The 24,843-nt window shown below is 43.5% G+C and overlaps 2 protein-coding genes and 1 long non-coding RNA gene across 3 annotated transcripts in view; 2 read left to right on the forward strand and 1 right to left on the reverse strand.

Annotated features, from left to right (window-relative positions):
• The window catches only part of LOC310751270 (vomeronasal type-2 receptor 26-like), a 249,162-nt gene that overhangs the window by 150,311 nt on the left and 74,008 nt on the right, over positions 1 to 24,843 (reverse strand). The window lies entirely within an intron of this gene.
• Positions 1 to 24,843, forward strand: part of LOC310751424 — a 226,988-nt gene that overhangs the window by 18,916 nt on the left and 183,229 nt on the right. The gene's annotated exons all lie outside the window — the stretch shown is intronic.
• On the forward strand, positions 21,889 to 23,875 carry LOC310750922 (vomeronasal type-2 receptor 26-like; the record flags this gene model as incomplete). The annotated part of the gene is made up of 3 exons (XM_083589319.1): positions 21,889 to 21,966; positions 22,670 to 22,796; positions 22,974 to 23,875. The coding sequence occupies 3 exons, from the start codon at positions 21,889 to 21,891 to the stop codon at positions 23,873 to 23,875; spliced, it is 1,107 nt and encodes a 368-aa protein (XP_083445445.1).

Genomic DNA, 24,843 nt, shown 5'->3' on the forward strand with positions numbered 1-24,843 from the left:
GCCTGCACCACGGCAAGGTTCAACACTGGCCGACTCTCGTTTGGAGTGATCCAAACCCAGCGGATCCATTCCATCAACATGGGGCTTGTGGAATGATGAACTGATCCTGGGACCCAATGCCATGCCAACCCTTGCCCTGCCTGCTGCTGCCAACAAAGATTTGTCCTGATTTTATCCCATCACCATTGTACAGTCTGGTTATTTTGCTGCTTTCACGGGCCACATAATGTGCCTGCCTGGGCAATGATATTTAATGTTCTAAGCAGTATAGGACAGGGATTTTCGAAGGACCACCTCCTCCTAGATCAACGTAGTTGCACAATCACACCCTTTTGACACCATAATTGCAAGGTTGTTTTAAGAAGTTAACACTCTGTGCTATGTGATCTTGAGTACACAACTGCAATATTATCCCATGCCTTTATCTAGGTCATCATCACTGAACATATGTGATGTGAACATACTCTTTGGGGTAAGGCGCAGATTTACACACCATCACCTAGTAGGATTACCATCTTTTTCTTCTTCTGTGCCCCATGTTCTCTTCTTTTAGCTGTATCTTGACCTTCAAGTATTGCAGGTGACAATCTTCATGAAAAATTTCACCTGCTGATTTATATTTGGCACACACAACCCTTAATATCACAGAAGCATAGGGACCAACTCTACAAGTCTGAGGACACCTCAGCCCCTACCCCAAATATACTGGGATGGGGCTGAGCCCCCCACCATCTTGAGGGGCCGAGCCTTGGCAGGACTACCAGCGGCAGGCCCCACTGGATTTTTCTGTGGCAGCAGCAGCAGGTCCTGTTGGGTCTCACTGGGCCTACTCGCAGTCTTGTACTCGGTCCTTGATGTCTTCTAATTTTTTAAGTTTAAAGCCAGCATCAGCAAAAGTCAATATATCTCTATAAGTGCCCCATTTCCTTTCCATATTAATTTTCTTTAGGGCATTTGCTTTAGTGGGGGATAGCCATAACTGGACTGCTGAGGCTGGGCTGAGATAAGGGCTGCAGATTTTAGGCAGCCAGGGGTTACTAAGAGAAAGTACTGCAGTGCAGAGTTTAACTATGGAACTTGCTCCCACTGGATTTATAAGAGGGCTGGGCAAATGGATGGAGCATAAGGCTATTGGTAAAAAGGCAGGTGGTGTGCTGGGTTTTGCCCCTTTGGGGTGTGTCTTTGGGGGCTGCCACAATGAACCCCTGAACTGCAGAATTCACCACTGCACCACTGGTCAAGAGAATAAGAAAGAGTCTGTATGGTGTTTGGGTGAGATATAAGAATTTGTTGGCAAGAAAGCCACTGTTAATGTTAGTAACATACGGCAACCATGCTGTGTCATCTCCTGAGTCAGTTCGGGAGACAGCAGCATTTCCCCTTCTTTCCTCAGGTGGTGTAATGGGACAGGCCTCTGCTATGGAAAATGTTTTGTGGCATAATTGCTAGTTCTTTCATGATGGACTGGAAACCAGTTACTATGCTGCTGTTGGGTTAAAAGTATAACTGTGTTTGTCTATCTGTTGTTGATGATGTGTCCTTTAATGCCTTGGGTAACTTGTCTTGTTATTTTTTCTACAGAGAAGCTGTTATTCTGTTGTTTGTACAGATGTCTTCCTTTTGGAGAGAAGTAGCATTTTGAGCTTTTTCTTGGTAGAGGTATAGGATGCGTACCTGACTTCCTTCTGTTTTCTGAATCCGGAGTTGCTTCTATGTTCTGCACCCAGCAAGTGTTGACATCTAATGGAGCATCTCCTTGTTCATTTAGTTGGGCAAGGGGCATAACTGTCCCTAAGTCTGAGTCATTATTAAGAGGAAGGAAGTGGCTTTGTGCCAGAGGGCTAATGCATGGATCCCCTCCTTCATGTGGCTGGAGGAGAGAAGGTGTGTGAGAGAGAGCTGAAGGCAGGAAGCAAGCAGAAACTTCAAAGTGAAAGACATGCTTGATGTCTTCTTTAATCCAAGGCTGTAGCTATCAGAGAAACAAGGTCTTCTGGGGTGTTAATGTTGTGAGCCATTCCATGGTAGCCTAAGGTTGTATATATGTTTAAATAAACAATATATCCTAAAGACGACTGAGTCTCTGCTGTCCCTCATTCCAAGGAAACCAAATCCTGGGTAGAATCATGGGATCAAAGAATGGCAGAGTTGGGAAAAGACCCCAAGGGTCATCTAGTCCAAGCTCAACTCAAGCATCCATAACAGATGGCCATCCAATCGCTGCTTAAAAACAGCCAGTGAATAAAAGGCAACTGCCTTCCGAGGGAGACCATTCTCCCACTGAGGGGTAACAGTGAAAACTCAAGAAGGATCTTCTATATTATCTACCCCACCCTATAAAAAGGTAAATATTGGAACTTAACCTTCAGCTTGTCTCTGTCAGTCACTCTGTCAATTTCATGATCTTATTGCCCTTTCCCTTCCCACATGTATGTTTCAAGTTGTACCACTGCATTTAAGCCTTCATTGTCACCTCACATTGCTCTCCACCTCTAAGATGACAAAAGGAAATTCTCCACTTCCATAGGCATTGATCCATATATTTTTATATACAATAGCAAGTCAGTTCCTGCTGTCAGCCCATGCAATGTGGGATTTCTGAAACCTTCCCTTTGTCCCCTTAACTGGTATATAAGAAACTTCCCTGAAAATCCTGAAAATCATGTCTTCATTGGTGACACATGTACATTTGGGGGAAATGGTGCAGGTGTGACTGAAGAAGAGTGTTGGGGAAACCAGGAACCTCCGTTCAAGACACCAGTTTGCAGCTGGACTGCTTGCAATTACCAGGGCACTACTCAATAACAAATATGCATCATTATTTTCATCTTACTATAAGTCACAGAGCTCAGTGCTCTAGGGAGATAACTTTGGAACTAGTAATTATCTCAAATTGCTGGGATTTATCATTCATCTTCCCAAATCCCCTGTACACTTTTTTCAGACCATGAACACAATCAATGTCAGATTGTGAAAGTGTATATAAAATAAATCCTGTGTCATTTAGAGCCCAGATGAGAAATTCTGAACATGCAGGTTTTCATGAATCAGATCATTGGCATTTTCCCTTTATGAAAATAATCCAGAGTCATTCAGTGAGAGTTCCTGTAATGCAGTTTATGGTAGATGAGATAGAAATCTGACTTTCGGCATCCCTGTTGGCCCCAAGATGGTAGAAACATTTCTGCTGCAGATTCTTCTCTTCCTGTGGCTACAATTGCCTCCAACTGAGAGCAAGGAACACTCTGCTAGATGCACCATGATGGAGCCGTTCCAGCTTCCATACCAGAATTATCAGAGAGGGGACCTAATCATTGGAGGAATTGTTTCTTATTTCGGCTTTTTATTTGAAGAAATGGATTTCCATGAGCACCCAAACACAAAGCTTATAGATGAACTTTTGTAAGTAAAATTTTTTATCCTTCATAGGGTACCCTTGGTGAGCTCATGTATGCTACAATTACACCAAACATACGTTAGCATGCTCAGAACACGTTTCCCTGTCACTTTTATCAAGTAGGATGTGAAACATATATTTTTTTCTTTTGATATTGTGATCTGGTCATCCTTCTTCTTTGTTGCTTTATTCCACTTCTTGGGGTTTCTATCTTCTGCCTGTTCTGCTTTCTCATCACCTGATCCCATGGCTTTCACCACTTTCTCCCAACTTCATCCTCATCCTCCCTCTGTGTTTCCTTTCACACCATTAACATCTGTGTTCCTTTGCAGCAAAGCTATATCTTCATATTCACAATCACTATCATTTAATCTGACAGTCACAGATGAATGTGACATATGAATAACATAGAATTTGGATCATATTCTCTGCTATACAATGTAAACCATATTGAGTAAAAAAAACCAAGTATCGAAACTGAGTTATTTGCAGAGTAGACCCACTGAAATTAATAAACCTAATTTAGTCTGATCTATTAGAGTATGACTAACATTGGCTACAGTATTTTTTGTACAGCCACAATTTTATTTGAAGGAGGGAAGGAGGGAAACTCAGTTACTATGAAAGAATAGAATTTGTTCCATCTGATGTGCTCTGGTCTCTACTCCCCACCTACACCAAACACTTACTATCTGAGAGGCACCAGTCAGAATTTCAGACTTGGGAACTTCTCTTCCAGTGAGTGTCTGTTGGCTCCTGAAAGGAAATAAGGAGTTAAGAGAAGGATGTGGCAAACAGGTCCCCCTTCGCAAAATTAACATAGGAGGAATGGCGGTTTGCTTTAGCCGCCTGTGAAGATCCATAATTTTAGGCACCAGTGGTACACCCGCAGATCAGAGATTAATTTCTCTTCCAGTAAGTGTCCATTGGTTGCTGAAAGGAAATAAAGGGGTAAGAGAAAGATGTGGCAACCAGGTACCCCCTCCCAGCAGTAGCAAAATAGCTGTTTGCTTTAGTCACCTGCGAGGACCCACAATTTTAGGCACCAGTGGTACAGCTGCAAATAACAGATTTATTTACATATGTGTGTTTCAGTATATGAATGCTCTGTACAAAATTAAATACTATTTAGATGCAATATTCTTAAAGCTGACTGAATATTGTCCATGGGGTCAACTATCAACTGTTGAGACACACAATGGATATATAGTTTGTTTGTTTGTTTGTTTGTTTGTTTGTTTGTTAGCTTATTTGTTTTCTTTAATCTTTTGGGATTTGCCAGAGAGAGCCAGAAAGTTACCAATGTGCTTAAGAGGGAGAGGAGGAGAATACCTCTGACACGTAGTACAGTGGTACCTTGGGTTAAGAACTTAATTCTTTCTGTTAGTCCGTTCTTAACCTTTAACTGTTCTTAACCTGAGGTACCTGAGCTGCCGCTGCACCGCCACCACATGATTTCTGTTCTTGTCCTGAAGCAAAGGTACTATTTCTGCGGTAGGGGAGTCTGTAACCTGAAGCATCTGTAACCTGAGGTACCACTGTATAACTCTTTTATTAGTGATGAAGTGAAGTACTACCAGAATATTCTCTCCCTGGTGTTTGCTGTGAAAGAAATAAACAAGAATCGTAATATCCTCCCGAATATGACCTTTGGGTTTCACATCTATGATAGCTACTTAAATGCAAGGATGACTTATCAGAACACTCTGAAACTTCTGTCCATCGCAGAAAGGATTGTCCCCAACTTCAAATGTGAGAAGAAAAGTAAGGTAGCTTTTATTGGGGGACTTAACTCTGACATCTCCCTCCACATTGCCACTGTCTTAAGCATCTACAAGATTCCACAGGTATAGTAATACTGGGGGCTGTCAAGTTCTTCTGCCTCAGGTACAATAATTATCTTCTGGATTCTCAATGCTTTCTTTTACTTTGGTTCATTTTTCTGAAAAAGGAAGTGTGAGAGGAAAATATATAAACGATACAAAACATCTGGCAAGATATGCACTAGTGGCTGGAGGAGAGGGGCTTTGGTGCTTGTCAGACTTTGTCTCCCATGTGTCACTGGGAAGCAGCAGGGAGGTTGGGACAGGGCAAATGCAGCAGCAGGAGTCTTCCTCCTGCTCCCAGGAAGCTGCCCAAGGCCAGCTGCAAGAGATCAGAGAAACCCTGCTCCTCCTAAGCAGTTCCGGCTAATCCACAGATTTCCCAGCTGTTTTTCCTACTGTAATATATTTTTTTATTTCATTTTCACTAATGTATTCACTTTTGTGACCAGTGTCATTTTAATATAAATCTTTGCTTTTGGTCGGAGAAGTCATTTGCAAAATTCAGAGATGTACAAATGTCAGAGGACAGCTGCATTTTGGCTCACCAATTGTTTCAGGAATTGTGAATCAGGTGGTTTTTTTTAATTATTAAGATGTTCATTGAACTCAATTCCTCTCCTATCCCTAGTTGTGTCTCATCAGAATGGTTCTAACTAACCAAGGGAGTTGCTTGTTCTGATTTTGTCCACTAGCCCCAACCACTTTTGCTCAATCGTCAAGGAGTCCAGGAAGTTCTGGAGAACCACAGGTTTCTCACTTATGAAATATACCATGATTGTCACGGCCTAAAATTGGCTGCTGTTTCTTTAATACAAAAGGAACTGAGTCAGTATGTGTCAGCAGTGTTCAATGAATCGGCAAAGCCTGCATGACTCATGCAACCTTTTACCTACTTATACCTGTATACATAGAGTGGTCATTGATTGCGTGTGGTGTGGGTTGGTAGAAAGCTGGTTGTGTTTGATATGTATAAAGCTGTCGGTTGTAGTTGGAGAAGACTTTTTAAGAATAAAAGCAGCATTTTGCAAAGTACTCTTTCTCAAGGACTCTTTGTGCCAGGACCGGGCAAAGGAGGTAAGAACGTTTTCTTTTTCAAACCTGGACAATGATGTCCAAGGACAAAAGAGCTTCTGAACTGACAATCCCTCCACAGTTCCGTTGAGCTGTACTTCTTTCTTCCCAACAGAACCTGTGGGTATAGGTCCAGATCTTGCATTATTTTAGTGGTGCACATCACCACAAAGTATAAGAAAATATGGTGCCTCTATTTATAAACCGTAAGCTAGAACTCTCCAATTCTTGTGGGATTGATTTCTTCCTCCAGATTGCTTACTGTGTATTAGCTGAAGTGAGAAGGCCAGAGTTGCAGCCCCAGACATTCTACCGAACGGTGCCCAATGAGAAATATCAATATGCAGGGATTGTCATGCTACTTCTATATTTCCAGTGGACATGGGTAGGAATTGTGGCATCCGATGATGAAAATGGAGAGACCTTTATGCAAACCTTAGTGCCAATGCTTTCCCGGCATGGAGTCTGTTCAGCTTTCAATGATAAACTTCCAGCCATATCTCAGGGTCTAGATAATTTCAGGTTCTTGGAACGCATTCGGACCAAGTCCACTTTCCTGGTAGCCTCAGTAATTAACATATTAGTTCTGTTTGCAGAACCTCAGACCATTGCAGTTGTGAAATGGATGCAATATTTCTTTTCATTAGCTGAAGACATTGCAGAGAAGTCTACAGGCACCGTGTGGATTTTGACAGCCCAGTGGGCTTTCTCTTCAGAAACAATGCAAAGATATTATGATATACAAGTCTTTGATGGTGCCTTGTCTTTTGCAATTCACACAGAGGAAGTCCAGGGATTTAAAGAATTCCTTCAGACCCTGAACCCCAACTCTCCAAATGGAGATGGGTTCCTCCAGGCTTTTTGGCAACAGGCATTCAACTGTTTATTTTCTGCTTCCAATGGACACAAGGAAAACACAAAGACCTGCACTGGCCATGAGAGTCTGGAGAGCCTTCCTGGGCATATTTTTGAGATGACCATGACTGGCCAAAGTTACAGTATCTATAATGCGGTTTATGCCATTGCACATTCTTTACATCAGATGCACTCATCCAGGTCAAAACGCAGAATGGTGGCAGGCAGAGGTGGGCTCGATCCTCCAAAACTGCAGCCTTGGCAGGTAAGATTTCCTATTCAGAATAAACCTTTGCAAAGTTGAGCAAGAGAAATGGGAATTATCAAGAATTAAGAATATGTTTGAAAATATTAAGGTTTGTTTCTTCCCATGACTGCCCACCCATTCTGTGCAGCAACACCAACTATTTTCTAGAAGCTGCATTTCTTTCTGCACTAAAGAGGAACATATACGGCCATTTTCAAATGTGGTTGCCTGGTCTGCTTTTTAACTCCCTTCCAGTGATGTTCATTGATTATAGTGGAGCTGCAAGTTATGTTCATTTTACGTTGGTTGGGAGAAGTAAATAAACAAATGGAGATCAGGGAAAACCCACCATGAGCTGCCCCACATTTCTTTGTCCCTTTCTCCCTGCACACCCACCTTGCAGGAGGGGCAGTTCCAGGGCTTCCTGACATGGGAGAAGAACTTCCAGACAGTAAGAGCTGTTCAACAGTGGAATTTGCTGCCAAGGAGTGTGGTGGAGTCTCCTTCTTTGGAGGTCTTTAAGCAGAGGCTTGACAACCATATGTCAGGAGTTTTCTGATGGTGTTTCCTGCTTGGCAGGGGGTTGGACTCGATGGCCCTTGTGATCTCTTCCAACTCTATGATTCTATGATTCTATGGCACCATTTTGGCATTGCACACGGACCCCAGAGCTGAACCCTCACGCAAATGGCAGGCCAGCTGTACTTGCTAGAAATACTTAGGTGCACAAACTGTTGTAGATGGCACAGTTTTGGACTACTTTGCATTGTGTGGAATATATTCATGGATACTTCTTGTTTCTAAAATCCATTAAAGCTCTCCTTTTTAAAACTTTGCCTTTGTTTTCTTCTGCCTAGCTGCACTCGTTCTTGAGGAGTATCTCCTTTAACAACAGTGCTGGTGACTTAGTGTCCTTTGATGAGAAGGGGGAATTAGCAGGTGGATTTGATATTATTAACTGGGTTACTTTTCCAAACCAAACCTTCTCCCGAGTGAAAGTAGGAAAGGTAGTTCCACAAGATTCACAAAACATAGACTTCAGCATGGATGAGGAAGCCATCACATGGCACAGAGCTTTTAATCAGGTGGGACCATTGGATTTTTAAAAATGCGGTATTATAGGAGTAAATTATACTGACCCAAGTATAAAGCTCAGAAGACAAGGGGAGGCTAAGTTACAAATTTGTTTGGAAAGATTTATTGTTTTGTGGTGCTTCTCTGAGCCTAATGTATGTGCTTCCTATTTTACCTTCTTTCCCACCCCCCTTTATTTCAAAGTCTGTTGTCTTCCCTGTCCTCTCTCCATCCTCCATCTTTATGCAGATTAAAAATTCAATATCCCTTCTTATTAACTTCCAATATTATTGGGAATAATATTTATAGAAACAACAGACTTTTCTGGAATAATGTTAATCAGCCAACTGATGTCATTTTGGTTAAAACTGTGTTGCTTACAAGGCACAAGAGAGCTACATTTTCTCCTCTTTTTATGGCTAGGTGCTGCCCCTTGCCTTGTGTAATGATCGCTGCCAGCCAGGCTACAGCAGGAAAAAGAAAGAGGGGTTGCCATTTTGTTGCTATGATTGTGCTTCGTGTCCATATGGGATGATTTCAAATCAGACGGGTAAGAAACATCATCTGCTACTATAAAAAATTATTCCTAATATCTCTTTCAGTTTTTTCCAATGAATCTCGTATTACTATTTTGCATTGTACAACTAACAATTGTGACCAACTCTAGCTAAGGGTACAATCAAAGCCAATGTTTCTGATCACTAACTCCAGATGAAGGACAGAGTAGATGAAAAATCCATGCACCTTAGGCCCATCAAAATGTAGAGCTTATTGCACATTAGGTATAGTGGCTGGAGATTGTACAAACAGTTGTTAATATCCACTTTCCAAATTAATTAATTAATTAATTACCAAATAGTTAATGCAACATTTGTTGGAACTCATATATCACTCATTGTTTCAGATATGGATTATTGTTTCCAATGCCAAGATGACCAATTTCCAAACAAGGACAGAGATCAGTGCATCCCCAAACGCCAACATTTTCTTTCCTATGCAGAACCTTTAGGGTTCGTTTTAGCTTCCTTAGCTCTGGTGTTTTCTCTGCTCACAGCTTTGATACTTGGCGTCTTCTCTAGGAATGGGGACACTCCCATTGTCAAAGCCAACAACCGGGACCTCACCTACACTCTGCTTACTTCCCTCTTGCTCTGCTTCCTCTGCTCCTTGCTGTTCATTGGCCAGCCTCACCCAGTGAGCTGCTCTTTACGACAAGCTGCTTTTGGCATCATCTTCTCCATTGCTGTGTCTTGTGTCTTGGCCAAAACCATCACGGTGGTTCTGGCTTTCATGGCCACCAAACCAGGATCCAGGATGAGGAAATGGGTGGGGAAATCTCTCACAAACTCTGTTCTTCTTGCTTGCTGCTCCGTTCAAACCAGCATTTGTGCTGCTTGGCTCTGTACGGCTCCTCCATTCCCAGATGTGGACATGAACTCTCTGCTGGAGGAAATCATTGTGGAATGCAACGAAGGTTCTGTTGCGATGTTTTATTCTGTCCTGGGGTATCTGGGATTCCTGGCCATGGTCAGCTTCACTATGGCTTTCCTGGCCAAGAGGTTGCCGGACAGTTTCAACGAAGCCAAGTTCATCACCTTCAGCATGTTGGTGTTCTGCAGCGTTTGGCTGTCCTTTGTTCCCTCTTATCTGAGCACCAAAGGAAAGCAGATGGTGGCTGTGGAGGTCTTTTGCATCTTGGCCTCCAGCGCAGGTTTGCTGGGTTGTATCTTTGCCCCCAAATTGTACATCATTCTTCTGAGGCCCGACTTGAACAGCAAAGACCACTTAATTCTGAGGAGCAAATAGGAATCACCTTGTGTCGATGCTTTTAATTTTTGCATTGTTTGCTGGCATTAATTGAATGAAAAGCAGAAAAAGTAATTCCTTGTATTTCTCAACACTCATCCTTTTCATCTTTTTCATTCCCAGAAAAAGCCTCCAACCTACATCTGTAATCAATAAAGCTGAGACCAATTTTTAACCCCATAAAGTTGTTCTGTCAATTTGTTATCCTGTCAATACACTGATCTTCCATTCTTAGGGTGCTAAAGGTATATCCCTTCATGGGGAGAGATCATCAGTGTGAAACACGTAAATTCTGCCAAGGCTATTCTTTATATATTTAGGTAAAAGCTGTATTGTATTTATTTATATGTAATCAAGAAAAGCTGCTGATCTCAGAATGTAGCTGCAGAATCCTGTATAACATGGGAGAACATTATGGACAACTGACTGAGGTAGGCGGAGACCTCCAGGTATCCCACCTGAGGGAAGGCAAAGCCAAGCCTATGCTGGTGGAGCCGCTCCAGATCTAGGGGCTGCATGCGTCCACGCAAAGGGCGCCCCCCGTTTTTAGCGGGGAGCGGTCATTCCGTCATCCTACACCTGTGGATACACATGTATGTACACGTCCACCTGGCTTCACAACGTGAAGTTGCCACATTTCCAAGTGGGGCTTCAAAACATTTGAATGACATTTGTTACCCGCTAGTAGTCATTTCCCTGCAAATGAGTCCCAGAGTCTCTGAATTTATCTTCTCCATGTAGGACAGATACAAATGGGGAATTAGTAGCTGCATTGGATGTACAGTGGTACCTCTGGTTATGAACTTAATTCATTCCAGAAGTCCGTTCTTAACCTGAAACTCTTCTTAATCTGAGGTACCACTTTAGCTAATAGGGCTTCCCACTACCACCACGCTGCCACCACACGATTTCTGTTCTCATCCTGGGGCAAAGTTCTTAACCCGAGGTACTAGTTCCAGGTTAACGGAATCTGTAACCCGAAGTGTTTCTAACCCGAGGTACCACTGTAATAAAATTGGGTCTCCTATGTCCTAGTCCAACACTCTAACCACTACATCTCACTGGCTCTCAACTGAAAATTATGGTCTGTCCATATGGTGTTCATTAATGTAATGCAATTTTTTGTTGATAAAATGGGTAACGTACTTGATCTAAAGGTTATGCAAAGGCTTTTTTTTGTTACCTCTTTGAAAAATCGGCTGTAAAGCATTAATTTTTTTATTATATATTTTCATCTTAAGTAGTTTTCTGGGTAACTTTTTTTCTCTTTTATGCTGAGTCTCCATAAACCCTTATTGCTCTCCCTGCAAAGGAAGACCAGCTGAGACCTTGGCTGTTATGTGATAAACATGCTCCCCCTCCCCCCCCAAATAAAAATCACTGAGAAGCTGGTTAAGTCTGCTGTAATTATCAAAGTAATCACGATCATTCCGTTGACTCTCTGGCGAATTCCAGTAGCTGCATGAAAACTACGAATCAAGACTTGCAGATACTATTAATATCTCCTTCGATGTTCAGAGCCTGGCCTTACACCAAGGGCTGTGTCAGACTGATCACTCATTCTTTTCCCTTCAAAAATCTGGCTTTCGTAACCATCCCAGTGAGACTTTGCTGCTCAGAATCACTCAGATGACAATGTGCAAAGAGATGAATTGTCGCCTAAAAAATTCCCTGCAACATGGTAATATTTGCAATCTTGGTATTTGTGCTGCTGCCTCAGACTGTGTGCAAGTTTCCTCTTGCTCCTACAATACTCTGTGCAGGATGGTACTTTCCATGATGTTGGCGTCAGTGCTGCTTCCTCCAGATGAGTGCAAGGCTGCTGTTGCTCCCTGTTCCATCCGTGACCCTCTTCCTATTCTTCACAAATATTACCAGTCTGGAGATGTTGTTATTGCTGGCATTATGTCTCAAATCCATATAACTTCAAGCATAGCCTTCAATGAACCTCCTACACCTGAACTCTTCGATGACATTATGTAAGGAAGTGTGTGTGTGTGTGTGTGTGTGTGTGTGTGTGTGTGTTTTAAAAGCTGTATTGTATATCTGTAATGAATATATTTCTGCATTTGACATATGATGAAGGTGATGCTCATTACACCAGTGGTCAAAATTGTGGCAAACATTAGGCAAAGCTGTATTTCTAAGGTTTGATGGCTCATAAGAAAAGTATAAAATTAGAATGAGCTTCTACAGTATATCAATAGAAAGATAATCTAATGCAGAATATAATGCCACAAACTGTGTTGAATAGCCCTGACCTGAATCCAACAGAATATCTGTGGAGCTGATTGAATAAACTTTTTAGTCAGAAGCAACCAAGGAATAAAGCACATATTTTAGAAACAGTCATACAGTCTTGGTTTCACATTAAAACGCCTGGTGAATTAAAATCTTTGCTTTACTCCATGGGATGTCACTGCAGAGCTGCAATTGCAGCAAAACGTTTCTACATTAACATAAATGGTGAAAAGTTATGAAATACCCTTTATTATGGTTTTGTGTGCATAACTTATTTTATTTGGCTATTTGCTTCCTTTGGTGATCACTCGTAGCTGCGTAAGATTGTCTTTCATGAAGACGGTCTTAACAGTGAGTCCGTATGTGACTGTGGAGTTCAATTCTGTATTCTCATGGCCTTCCTCAGTGAGGAATGAGATTTCCGGACCAGAGTTGATCACGGTGAGGGTTTGCCAAACATGCCTTCCTCTTAGCGTGTTTCTCACTTTCATCCTGAGTTCGAGTGTCTTCAAAGTCCATGGCACCTTTCTTAAAAGCTGTTCTCCAATTGGAGCACCAGGATTACGCTTTCCATTCTTGAGTTGGGAATAGAGTCGTTGCTTCGGAAGACAATAGTCAGGCATCCAAACAGCATGACCAGTCCAATGAAGTTGATGTTGAAGAATCATTGCTTCAACACTGGTGATTTTTGCTTCTTCCTGTACATTGGCATTAGTTTGTGTGTCTTCCCAAGTGATGTGTAAAAATTTCAAGAGACACCCTTGAGGGAATCTTTCAAGGAGTTGGAGATGGCGTTTATAAGTCCTCCATGTTTCACAAGCATACAGTAAGGTTGGTAGCACGATAGCTTTGTAAACAAGCATTTTGGTTGCCCTGCAAATGTTCCAGTCCTCAAACACCCTGCAGGAGAAAGTGCATTTTTTCAAAGCTCAAGCGATGCTGGATTTTGGCATCAATGACGGCCCTTGAGAAAAGATAACTGCCTAGGTAGGAGAAGTTATCAACACTTTCCAGCGTTACACCATTGTGTTGGATTTGTGGCACTGCAGAAGGGTTGTTTTGTGCTTTTTGGTGCAGCACTTTGGTTTTTGGGATCTTGAGTGATGGGCCAAGCTTTTCGTAATCTTCTACAAAGATACATACTTTCCAAAATGTTTTCACAATATTGGCCACTAGTGTATGATGAATTCTACCACCCTCCCCTCCCCCCCCATGTAATTCTGGTGTTTATGAGACATGGGGGCAAATCTCATAATTCAAACTCACTACTGCAGTGTGTGATAACCTTTTTCTTGTTATATGGTAGGCTTATACCAGTGTTCAGGGTTTTTTTAAAAAGTTTGTAAGGCAGCATAAAAAGTAATATCCCCATTTACTTTGTTAAGGCTTTCTGCTCATTTACCATGGTGAGCTAAGGATTTCTTATTTAATATTTGATTTTAATCAAAGCCAAGTGGTAATTCATTCAGATTACAGGTGAATTTATTATAAGTTTTTGGTAACCAGACTTTGTCCTCCTCTTCCGTACAAGAAAATTAGTAGCAATCAGGGCCAGGCCATCTATGACGTAGCAGGAGTTAGATGTTCAGCATAGCAAAACATCCAGGTTTGTGTTTCAATATATCCATACACTTTCTATGCTTGTGAATGTGAATTGTTATGCACTATGTCCCTCTCCATGCAGGCCAGTGACACAACTCTACCAGCATATCCTGGCTTTGGCATTTGCTGTGAAAGAGATAAATGAAAATCCTGAAATCTTGCCCAATATCTCTCTGGGATTCCACATCTATAACAGCCATTTCAGTGCAAGCTGGACCTACCAAGCCTCCATGGAACTTCTCTCTAGCCAAGAAAGACTCCTCCCCAACTACAAGTGTGATGTTCAGGAGACTCCAAAGGCTGTCATTGGGGGGCCGAAACCTGATTTATGTCTCCACATGTCAACCATCCTGTCTATGTACAAGATGCCAAGAGTAAGAGGTTTGCATGGAATATGGATCATAATGAAAGCCATTTACAGTTGTCTCTGACTAAGACTCATTGGGTTCCCAGCTGGTAATTGAATGTTTTTGTGACCCACCATCTTGAGGAACAATATATCAAGGGAATGGCAAATAGTGGGTATAGGTTGGTATTTTTCAACCAAAAATGCGGGTTGTGGAAAATATATCTGCTTCAGTTCCACACCTCCTGAAAAACTCAGGTGGAAGAATTCCTCATTGGACACTTTACTTCTGTGCAGGACTGTAACAAAACGTCTGCTGCCTGTGGTAGCACAACTGTATGCTTGCTATGCCGGGCTGAAAGATCACTTGTATATTTCCCAAAAGAACTTTAACATTCCAAATCAAGAGAAATAAGTGATATTTGAATCCTACTGAAGCAGATCCCCCTCAGTAAAACTCTATAACCACCATGGGTTATCTAGCGTGTGTGAAGCAAAGGTCAACTTCAGGTAGAAGTTGAACAAATAAGAAAGATTTATTTTGCAGAATAAAGTTGGTAAGACAAAAGATGTATCAGGAGATAAAGTTCTTTCAGGAAACAGTTAACTTATTAATATTCAATTTAGTGGATGTTACGGGCTTCAAGAGAAGGTAGTGAACGTACAGCTTATTTAAAATGGCAGTTGCTTATTTTCAGCTTGATGTTACAATTGGTAAACAATCAGCTCATTTCCGGTTTCATTACTTCAGTTTCTTAAACCTAATTGCATAGATGTTACAGTTTCAGACTTTGGTTCTTATACAAGGTAGTATTTCTGTCAGTTTCCCCACCTTCTATCAATCCCACTCCTGAGGTTCTCCAAATAGCACAACAGCCCCAGTGGATCACCCAGCCCCCTTAACGGGTTTGGGTGTCTTCTCTTTCTGGGAGATCTCTCCCCTCCTGACTGGAAGGAGACCCAAGCAGACGGGATCCTGCAGAGGTGCCATCTTCTGAAGAGGATTGAGGGGGCCCATGTGCAGTGCAGCATGACACCCTGACGTCATGTGTGTGATGCCATGAAGAGCTGGATGCCCCTTGAATATTGAGGGGGCTCAGCCCCCTCAAAAAATACATTGGCGTGGATGAAACTGCCTCAGCTCCTAGGAGTAGTGTGAATGTTGGAAATCACAACATTATGATAATGAGAAGGATGCCCAATATTGCAGAAACAGATGATGCACCAATACAAACCAAGGCAAAAGTTTGGAATAGAACAGTCCAGGTGGATTTCATATCATAACCCATGCAAAGGTGGTGGGAAATAGCTTTCCTCTGTGGTTCTCTATCCTTTGCAGTTAACTCAAGGAATGGTTAATAGTAATTTATTCCGATGAGAAAGCTTTATCAGGGTTTTCTATGAACAAGCATTTATTTACCTGTTCTTTCCTGTAACCTCCTTTAGATACATAAACATAACTGCTAAATTGCTCTATTTGATGGAAAGACATTAATATCCAAGTATTTCCCCAAACAGTAGATTCTAAAATATCAGAAATAAACAAAAAGCTGAATCCCCCTGGTTAATATGTTGAAATCTGCTTTCGAGTCTAAATGGTGTTTTGATATCAGCATTTGTTATCATCTTGAGGAGGACTCCCCTGAGTGAGTGCCTGAGGGCCCTGCTCCTTCCTGCCACTTACCACCTGGCCCAGGGCGGGGCCTGACAGGCCTCACTAGGACAGTTGCTGTTACTGCTGGAGGGGCACAGAGTGTTTTTAAAATGTTTTTAAAAATTTCTTTTGGATTTTTTGTATGTGGGGGGTGGGGGTGGGATGGATGTTTGGTTGGGCTTGGGGAATTTTTTTTTGGATGTTTTTGTAAATTTTACATTTTTTGTTTGTATTGTTTTATTGGTTTTGTTTGTTTGTTTAAGGTGTTATTTTGTTCTTAGGGGGAGGGGTCAGGGCTGCCGGGGAGTGGGCCCCAGCCCACAAAATGGCTGGGGCATGTCCCGCAGGGGGGGATGCACTGGGGCAACCGATCTCAGTGATCACGGGTAGGAGGAGGAGTTACGCTAAGACTAGACCATGTCATTACAGAGGGGGCAGGTTTAGTCGTTGTCTGAGGACTATTCCTGCCTCCGGGTCTGGTCCTGACCGGATGGATACTAGAATCAGCAAGGGATACCCACATGACCTGAAGGTGCTGCTGTGCAATGCCAGGTCAATGATTCATAAGACCACTGCCATCCATTACTTGATCATGGATGGAGGACTTGACCTGGCATGTGTAACAGAGACTTGGTTGGATGAAGCAGATGGGCCTGTCCTTGCCACTGCTTGTCCACCAGGTTTCTCTTACGCACAGCAACCCAGGTCATGTGGGCGGGGAGGGGGGGTTGCAGTGATTTTTAGGAAGTCATTAGTTTGCACCAGGCGTCCTACTGGGAAGACCCAGTTTTCCGAGTGCATGTTCTGGAAGTTGGGCAATAGGGGCAGTACAGGATTCCTTTTGGTGTACCGACCTCCCCGCTGCACCAAGGATTCCCTGCCCGAGCTGCTTCAGGTCGTGGCAGATGTTCTCCTGGAGACACCTAGCTTGGTCGTCCTAGGGGATTTTAACATCCATGCCGACACGGCCTTACAAGGGGCCGCTCGGGACTTCGTGGAAAGCATGGCCTCCATGGGGCTGTCCCTGAATAAGTCTGGCCCAACCCATAGCCGCGGACATGCCTTGGACCTGGTGTTTACCTCTATGGATGTTGGTGATCTGACACTAAGTAAAAGCGAAACAAAAGAAGTGCCATGGTCTGATCACTTCCTGGTGCAACTGGACTTCTCTGTGACCCATCCCCTCTGCAGGGAGGTGGGACCAATTCGGATGGTCCGCCCCCGCCACTTAATGGATCCAAATGGTTTCCAGAGAGTGGTAGGGGATGCTTTATCCCATGTTGATGGCCTTTCAGCTGATTCCCTGGTGGCCCGCTGGAATGCGGAGTTAACCAGGGCTATTGACTGTTTGGCTCCGAAGAGCCCTCTCCGATTGCATGGAGCCCGGACAGCCCCGTGGTTTTCCACGGATCTGAGGGCAATGAAACAATCGTTGAGTCGGCTAGAGCACCGGTGGCGGATAACTCATTCCGAATCTGACCGGACACAGGTTAGAGCTCAACGTCGAGCCTACCAAGTGGCAATAGCGATGGCGAAGAAGAATTTCTTCACCGCCTCTATTGCATCTGCAGAAAACAGCAGCAGGAGACTTTTTCAGGTGGTTCACAATTTAGCGGAACCACCTGCAACATCGGGGCCCAGTACGGGCCACATGTTCTCCTGCAATGATTTTGCAAAGTTTTTTTCAGATAAAATCGTTCAGTTTCGGGAAGAAGTAGACTCCACCGTGGGAGCAGGGCCGGGGCGGGAGAGTGCTAGAGTTCTGTCTAGTCAAGTTGAGTGGGATCAATTCCAAACTGTTACCTCCGAGGATGTGGACAGGCTGCTTGGACGAGTGAAACCAACCACCTGTCTCCTGGATCCTTGCCCATCCTGGCTTATAAAAGCTAGCCGGGAAGGACTGGGCGATGGGCTTCGTGGGGTGGTGAATGCTTCCCTCCGTGAGGGAGCCTTCCCAGACCCACTGAAAGAGGTGGTTATTAAACCGCTTCTTAAAAAACCATCTTTAGATGCGGCCACGATGGCCAACTATCGCCCAGTCTCAAATCTTCCATTCTTGGGCAAGGTGATTGAGCGAGCGGTTGCCGAACAACTCCAGGCACGCCTGGAAGAAGCGGACCATTTGGATCCCTTCCAGTCGGGATTCAGGCCTCATCATGGGACTGAAACTGCCTTGGTCGCACTGGTTGATGATCTCTGGCGGGCTAGGGACAAAGGTGAGAGCTGTTTCCTAGTTCTGCTGGATCTCTCAGCAGCGTTTGATACCATCGACCATAACATCCTTCTGGACCGTCTTGAGGGGCTGGGAGCTGGGGGCACTGTCATACAGTGGTTCCGCTCCTTCCTCCTGGGCCGTGTTCAGAAAGTGGTGGTGGGGGATGAGTGTTCAGACCCCTGGGCTCTCACTTGTGGGGTGCCTCAGGGTTCTGTCCTCTCCCCCATGCTTTTCAACATTTACATGCAGCCGCTGGGAGAGATCATCAGGAGGTTTGGGCTGGGTGTTCATTAGTATGTGGATGATACCCAGCTCTACCTCTCTTTTAAATCAGAACCAGTGAAGGCGGTGAAGGTCCTGTGTGAGTGTCTGGAGGCGGTTGGAGGATGGATGGCGGCTAACAGATTGAGGTTGAATCCTGACAAGACAGAAGTACTGTTTTTGGGGGACAGGAGGCGGGCAGGTGTGGAGGATTCCCTGGTCCTGAATGGGGTAACTGTGCCCCTGAAGGACCAGGTGCGCAGCCTGGGAGTCATTTTGGACTCACAGCTGTCATTTTGGAGGCACAGGTCAAATCTGTGTCCAGGGCAGCTGTTTACCAGCTCCATCTGGTATGTAGGCTGAGACCCTATCTGCCTGCGGACTGTCTCGCCAGAGTGGTGCATGCTCTGGTTATCTCCCGCTTGGACTACTGCAGTGCACTCTACTTGGGGCTACCTTTAAAGGTGACTCGGAAACTACAACTAATCCAGAATGCAGCAGCTAGACTGGTGACTGGGGGCAGCTGCCGAGACCATATAACACCGGTCTTGAAAGACCTACATTGGCTCCCAGTATGTTTTCGAGCACAATTCAAAGTGTTGGTGCTGACCTTTAAAGCCCTAAACGGCCTCGGTCCAGTATACCTGAAGGAGCGTCTCCACCCCCATCATTCTGCCCGGACGCTGAGGTCCAGCGCCGAGGGCCTTCTGGCGGTTCCCTCATTGCGAGAAGCAAAGCTACAGGGAACCAGGCAGAGGGCCTTCTCGGTAGTGGCGCCCGCCCTGTGGAACGCCCTTCCAGCAGATGTCAAAGCGATAAACAACTACCTGACATTCAGAAGACATCTTAAGGCAGCCCTGTTCAGGGAAGTTCTTAACGTGTGATTTTACTGTATTTTTGGTTTCTATGGAAGCCGCCCAGAGTGGCTGGGGAGGCCCAGCCAGATGGGCGGGGTATAAATAATAAATTATTATTATTATTATTATTATTATTATTATTATTATTATTATTATTATGTTTCCTCCCTTGATTTTAACACTGACGCTCTTTAGCTCCTCTATGGCTTTTCTCCAGTGACGAATAATGACATTCAAGCCCTTTTCACCCACTGGATATTCCCAGATGGGACTCAGCAATACGAGGGGATCCTCCAGTTACTGCTGCATTTTCGTTGGGTGTGGATTGGTGTGCTTTTTCTCCATGGTGACACTGGAGAGAGATTTGTACAAAATGTTCTCCCTATGTTTGCCCAGAAGGGTATCTGCTTTGATTATATAGAAAGTTTCCCTAAGGTTACCTCTTCTGGTGAGTTTGATGAAATGGTGGAAGAAGGTTTGAAAACCATGAACATTATTGTGGGAAGTACTGCCAATGTTGTGGTTGTGCATGGTGAAATTCAAACAATTATAGTAATTAGAACGCTACCCAGACTTGCAGATACAAATGATGTGCTAGTACAAGGAAAGACAAAAGTCTGGATTATGACAGCCCAGATGGATTTCACTTCATTTCCCTTTCAAAGAGGTTGGGACATCACATTCCTCCATGGGGCTCTATCCTTTGCAGTTCACTCTAAGGATCTTCCAGGATTCCAGAAATTTATTCAGATGAGAAATCCTACCTTGGAAAAAGAAGATCGTTTTCTCAGGGTTTTCTGGGAAGAGGCATTTAATTGTGGTTTTCCCGACCCTGCTTTAGAAAAGAAAGATGACAAACTCTGCACTGGGGAGGAGAATATTGAGAGTCTTCCTGGGTCTGTTTTTGAAACGAGCATGACAGCCCACAGCTACAGCATTTACAATGCAATCTATATTTTGGCACATGCTTTGCACACCATGCAGTCCACAAAATTAAATTGCAGAGCAATGGCAGGTGGAGCAAGATGGAAACTTACAGATCAACAGCCGTGGCAGGTAATGTTGTCTTCCAGTTAATACAGATGTCTTTAATCAACTCTGGAGCTGAGCTAAAAGGGGGACTTTTCTTGAATACCTCTGTCAGTAAGGGAAATCCATTCCTCTTTTCTCTCGGGGAGGAAATGACTATCCACTAATGGTTAGGATAACATAATGGATGAAATGCTGCCATCACTAAAATGCTGTCATCACATGTGGGTTCAGTTGTCCTTGGAGTTTCAGTAGGGGAAACTCATTGCATGTCAATGCCCTGAACCGTCCCCCAGTTGTTGAATAATAAAACACATGGACACCAGTATTTTAGATTAATGGGCGAATTAAGGCCACAACGAAGGCCTGAAACCAAGAAGGTGATCCCCAGCCACACGGCCACTTCAATGCAGCAAGTCACCTCCCCCTGGCTGACTGGATTGGTTGGCGGGTGTGGCACGGCCAGGACTGCGCTATGATGTGGGGGCACTGGCTTTCCTCTTTCCTCTCGGGGAGGAAATGACTATCCACTAATGGTTAGGATAACATAATGGATGAAATTCTGCCATCACTTTAAAGTGGGTTCACTTGTCCTTGGAATAGCAAAATATGACTGTAGATGGCTAGGTACACGATATCATGCTATCACTATTTGTACAAAGGCAGCCCTGTATCCCTGGAAAGTGATGAGCAGCTTATCTACACAGCTTATCCTCCTATCTGAAGGAACGTCCTGTCTAATATTTGTGGTCTAATTTCTATGAAATTTAGGCCAAGACTAACTGTAATTCTTAAAAGAACCACATCTCACCACCACAATAAACATTGCTACGATTGAAAGTATCCTTCAGAAAACATTTAAAATAAATCTTGTGTTCTGCAATGTTGCTCTTTTGTATATGCTCATGAGCAGGGCTTTTTTCAGCCAGAACTCAGGGGAGCTCAGTTCTCTCTCCTCTCAGGGGGCGCCATTGCCATTCCAAGGGAACGAGGGAGGCGTTTGTGGTGAGATCCAGCACCTCTGTTTCTAGAAAGCAGCACTGCTCATTAATTCCTTCTTCCCTTTTAGCTCCATCCATTTTTGAAGAAGAGACTCATTAAAAACAGAGGGAGAAAGACACTAACATACATCTTTTAAAGAGACCATGAACTATACCTCTTAAATGCTAAAGATAAGCACTCTATTTCTACCAATATTACTAATATTTAATTATTTTTGGCATCTTCATTAATTGCTTTTTCCCTCTTCAATCTTAGGTCCACCACTTTCTGGAAAGAGTTTCATTTAATAATAGTGTTGGGGAGGAAGTTTCCTTTGACCAAAATGGGGAATTAGTAGCTGGATTGGATGTAATAAATTGGGTCACATTCCCAAATCAGTCCTTTCTGAGAGTCAAAGTTGGAACAATGGACCCACAAGTTCCCCGTGAAAAGAGGTTAATCATTCATGATGATGGTATCATGTGGCCCAACTGGTTCAACCAGGTAAGAAGTTGTTCTGGATTTTCTCTAGTTTTTTGCTCAGTGTCTCAAAACTGTCTCATTGCAACACATTGAATCATCAATTATCAGAATTATCAGACTTGATCTGTGAAGGAAATATCAGGCTGAAGCACTGATAAAAGGAAAGCTATCTTATTTCTAGCTCTATCTAACACATGAAATACCTGAAATCGCAAGGGGTTTGCTGAATGTCAAATGTTGCTGTATGTTAGCCATATTTCTAAGCCAGTAGAATGGTCCAAGAAGGTAAGACAAGAGATCATCGCCCTTCACAAAAAAGATACAAGTATACAAAAAGAAAACAAATGCACTGAATGTTCCCAGAGAAACCATTGGAAGCATAGTTTGCAAGTTCCAAGTTAAAGGAACAGTGGTTAGACTACCTCGACGGGGCAGAATTTCAATAATTTCTATTGCAACTGTCAGTCAAAAACACTTGAGAAATTTCATGAGATTGTGACCCAATAAGCTTTCACCTGAACATTTTCTAATTTGATAAGATTTTTGTTGTTTAGTTGTTTAGTCATGTCCGACTCTTCGTGACCCCATGGACCAGAGCACACCAGGCACTCCTGTCTTTCACTGTCTCCCGCAGTTTGGTCAAACTCATGCTGGTAGCTTTGAGAACACTGTCCCACCATCTCATCCTCGTCCCAAACGATTTCCTTCTTTCATTTATGAACAGGCACAACCCACTTCTCTGTGTAATGAGAATTGTCATGTAGGTTATAGAAAGAACAAGAAGGAAGGAAAGCCATTCTGCTGCTATGATTGCCTTCCATGTCCAGAAGGGAAGATCTCAAACAAGGAGGGTAAGGAATGCATCACACACTTTAATTTTACCTGTGCATCAGAAGCTCCTTTCTCTAGTGGGAAAACAGTATGGAAGTAGCAAATATACATTCTGGTATCTCTTAGGTGCATTGTGACAAACTGGGGACAGAATAACTTTTTTAAAAATAAGATGTTTATTTCTTTTTCTTTTTCAGACATGGACGACTGTTCAGAATGCCCTGGAGATCAGTATGCAAACAATGAACAGAATGGTTGCCTCCCCAAAGACAAAACATTCTTGTCTTATGGAGAACCGTTGGGGATCAGTTTGGCCACGTTTGCCCTCTTCTTTTCCTTCATCACAGCTTTGGTGCTTCAAATATTCACAAAGCACAGAGATACTCCCATAGTTAAAGCCAACAACCGCAACCTCACTTATATTCTCCTCCTTTTCCTCCTGCTCTCCTTCCTTTGTGCTCTGCTCTTCATTGGCCAGCCTGAGGAAGTCACCTGCCTCCTTCGACAAACTGCTTTTGGCATGATCTTCTCAGTGGCAATTTCTTGCATCTTGGCCAAAACTGCCATTGTGGTTCTAGCTTTCATGGCCACCAAGCCAGGGTCCCGAATGAGGAAGTGGGTAGGGAAGCCACTGGGAACCTCAATTGTTCTTTCCTGCTCCCTTATACAAGTGACAATTTGTACTGTGTGGCTGGCAACCTCTCCCCCATTCCCAGATGTTGACATGCACTCAATGACTGAAGAAATAATACTAGAATGTAATGAAGGCTCCACTATCATGTTTTATTGTGTCCTGGGATTCATGGGTTTACTGGCCATAGTCAGCTTCACGGTGGCTTTCCTAGCTAGAAAGTTGCCGGACAGTTTCAATGAAGCCAAATTCATCACCTTCAGCATGTTGGTGTTTTGCAGTGTGTGGCTCTCCTTTGTTCCAACTTACTTGAGCACCAAGGGCAAATACATGGTGGCTGTGGAGATCTTCTCCATCTTGGCCTCCAGTTGTGGGTTACTGGGCTGCATCTTTATCCCTAAATGCTATGTTATTTTACTGAGGCCTGAGCTGAACAGCAGGGAGCAGCTAATAAGAAGACAGTTTTAAATAATCCAGAAGTCTTAATCATGTTCGTAATTTTTGGTGTCTGTTATTGCTATTTTATTTACATGTATGTCATCAGAAATTAAGGATATTCATGCCCCTTGAAATTAAAGAATCAACAAATAAACAAATAATTGAAGAATTAAAATGTAAATGATAAAAATGATCTGGAGCAGCTTGAAGAATTCCTTTGGGAGAAAGTGTGAGGACACAATTAGGGCAGCGGTGAATTGCTTAATTATTTCCATCACTGCCGCTGATGAGGATCAGTACTAATTCCGTGGCAATGCCTTTGAGCACAACTTGCCTGAGACATTACCCGTATTGCAACAAAATGGGATCCATCCGTCAACAATCTACAAATCCACCTAACAGTTTCCTCATTCCACTCTGAAGATGGGGGGGGAGCAGTGGCATAGCGTGGGGGGTGCAGGGGGGGCCGGCCGCACCGGGCGCAACATCTGGGGGTTAGGGTTAGGGGGCGCAAATCCACGGGTTAGGGGGTGCAAATTACTTGCCTTGCCCCGGGTGCTGACAACCCACGCTACACCACTGGGGGGGAGAGACTTTGTCCAAAGCCTTACTGAAATTAAGATACAATATGTCCACAGCACTACACTAACCATTTCTGTAAGGAAATGTCATACTCTTTATTGCACCTGCATCTGGATCCTGCATTATTTTACGTATTTCTTTTCTCCCCTTAACTGGTATACAAGGAAACACCCTTGTGGTACAAAATCCTGAAAATCATGTCTTCATTGGTGACAAATGTACAGCTGGAGGAAATAGTGCAGGTGAGATTGAGGAAGAGTGTTGAGGAAAATAGGAAGTTCGCTTCAGATCAACAGTTTGCAGCTGGACTGCTTGCTTGCCTGGGGCACTCGCAATTGCAAGAGAACTACTCAATAACAAATATGCATCATTATTTTGATCTTACTAAAAGTCACAGAGCTCAATGCTCTAAGGAG

Source organism: Podarcis filfolensis, assembly GCF_964270895.1.
Source record: "Podarcis filfolensis genome assembly, chromosome: 16".
Lineage (NCBI taxonomy): Eukaryota > Metazoa > Chordata > Lepidosauria > Squamata > Lacertidae > Podarcis > Podarcis filfolensis.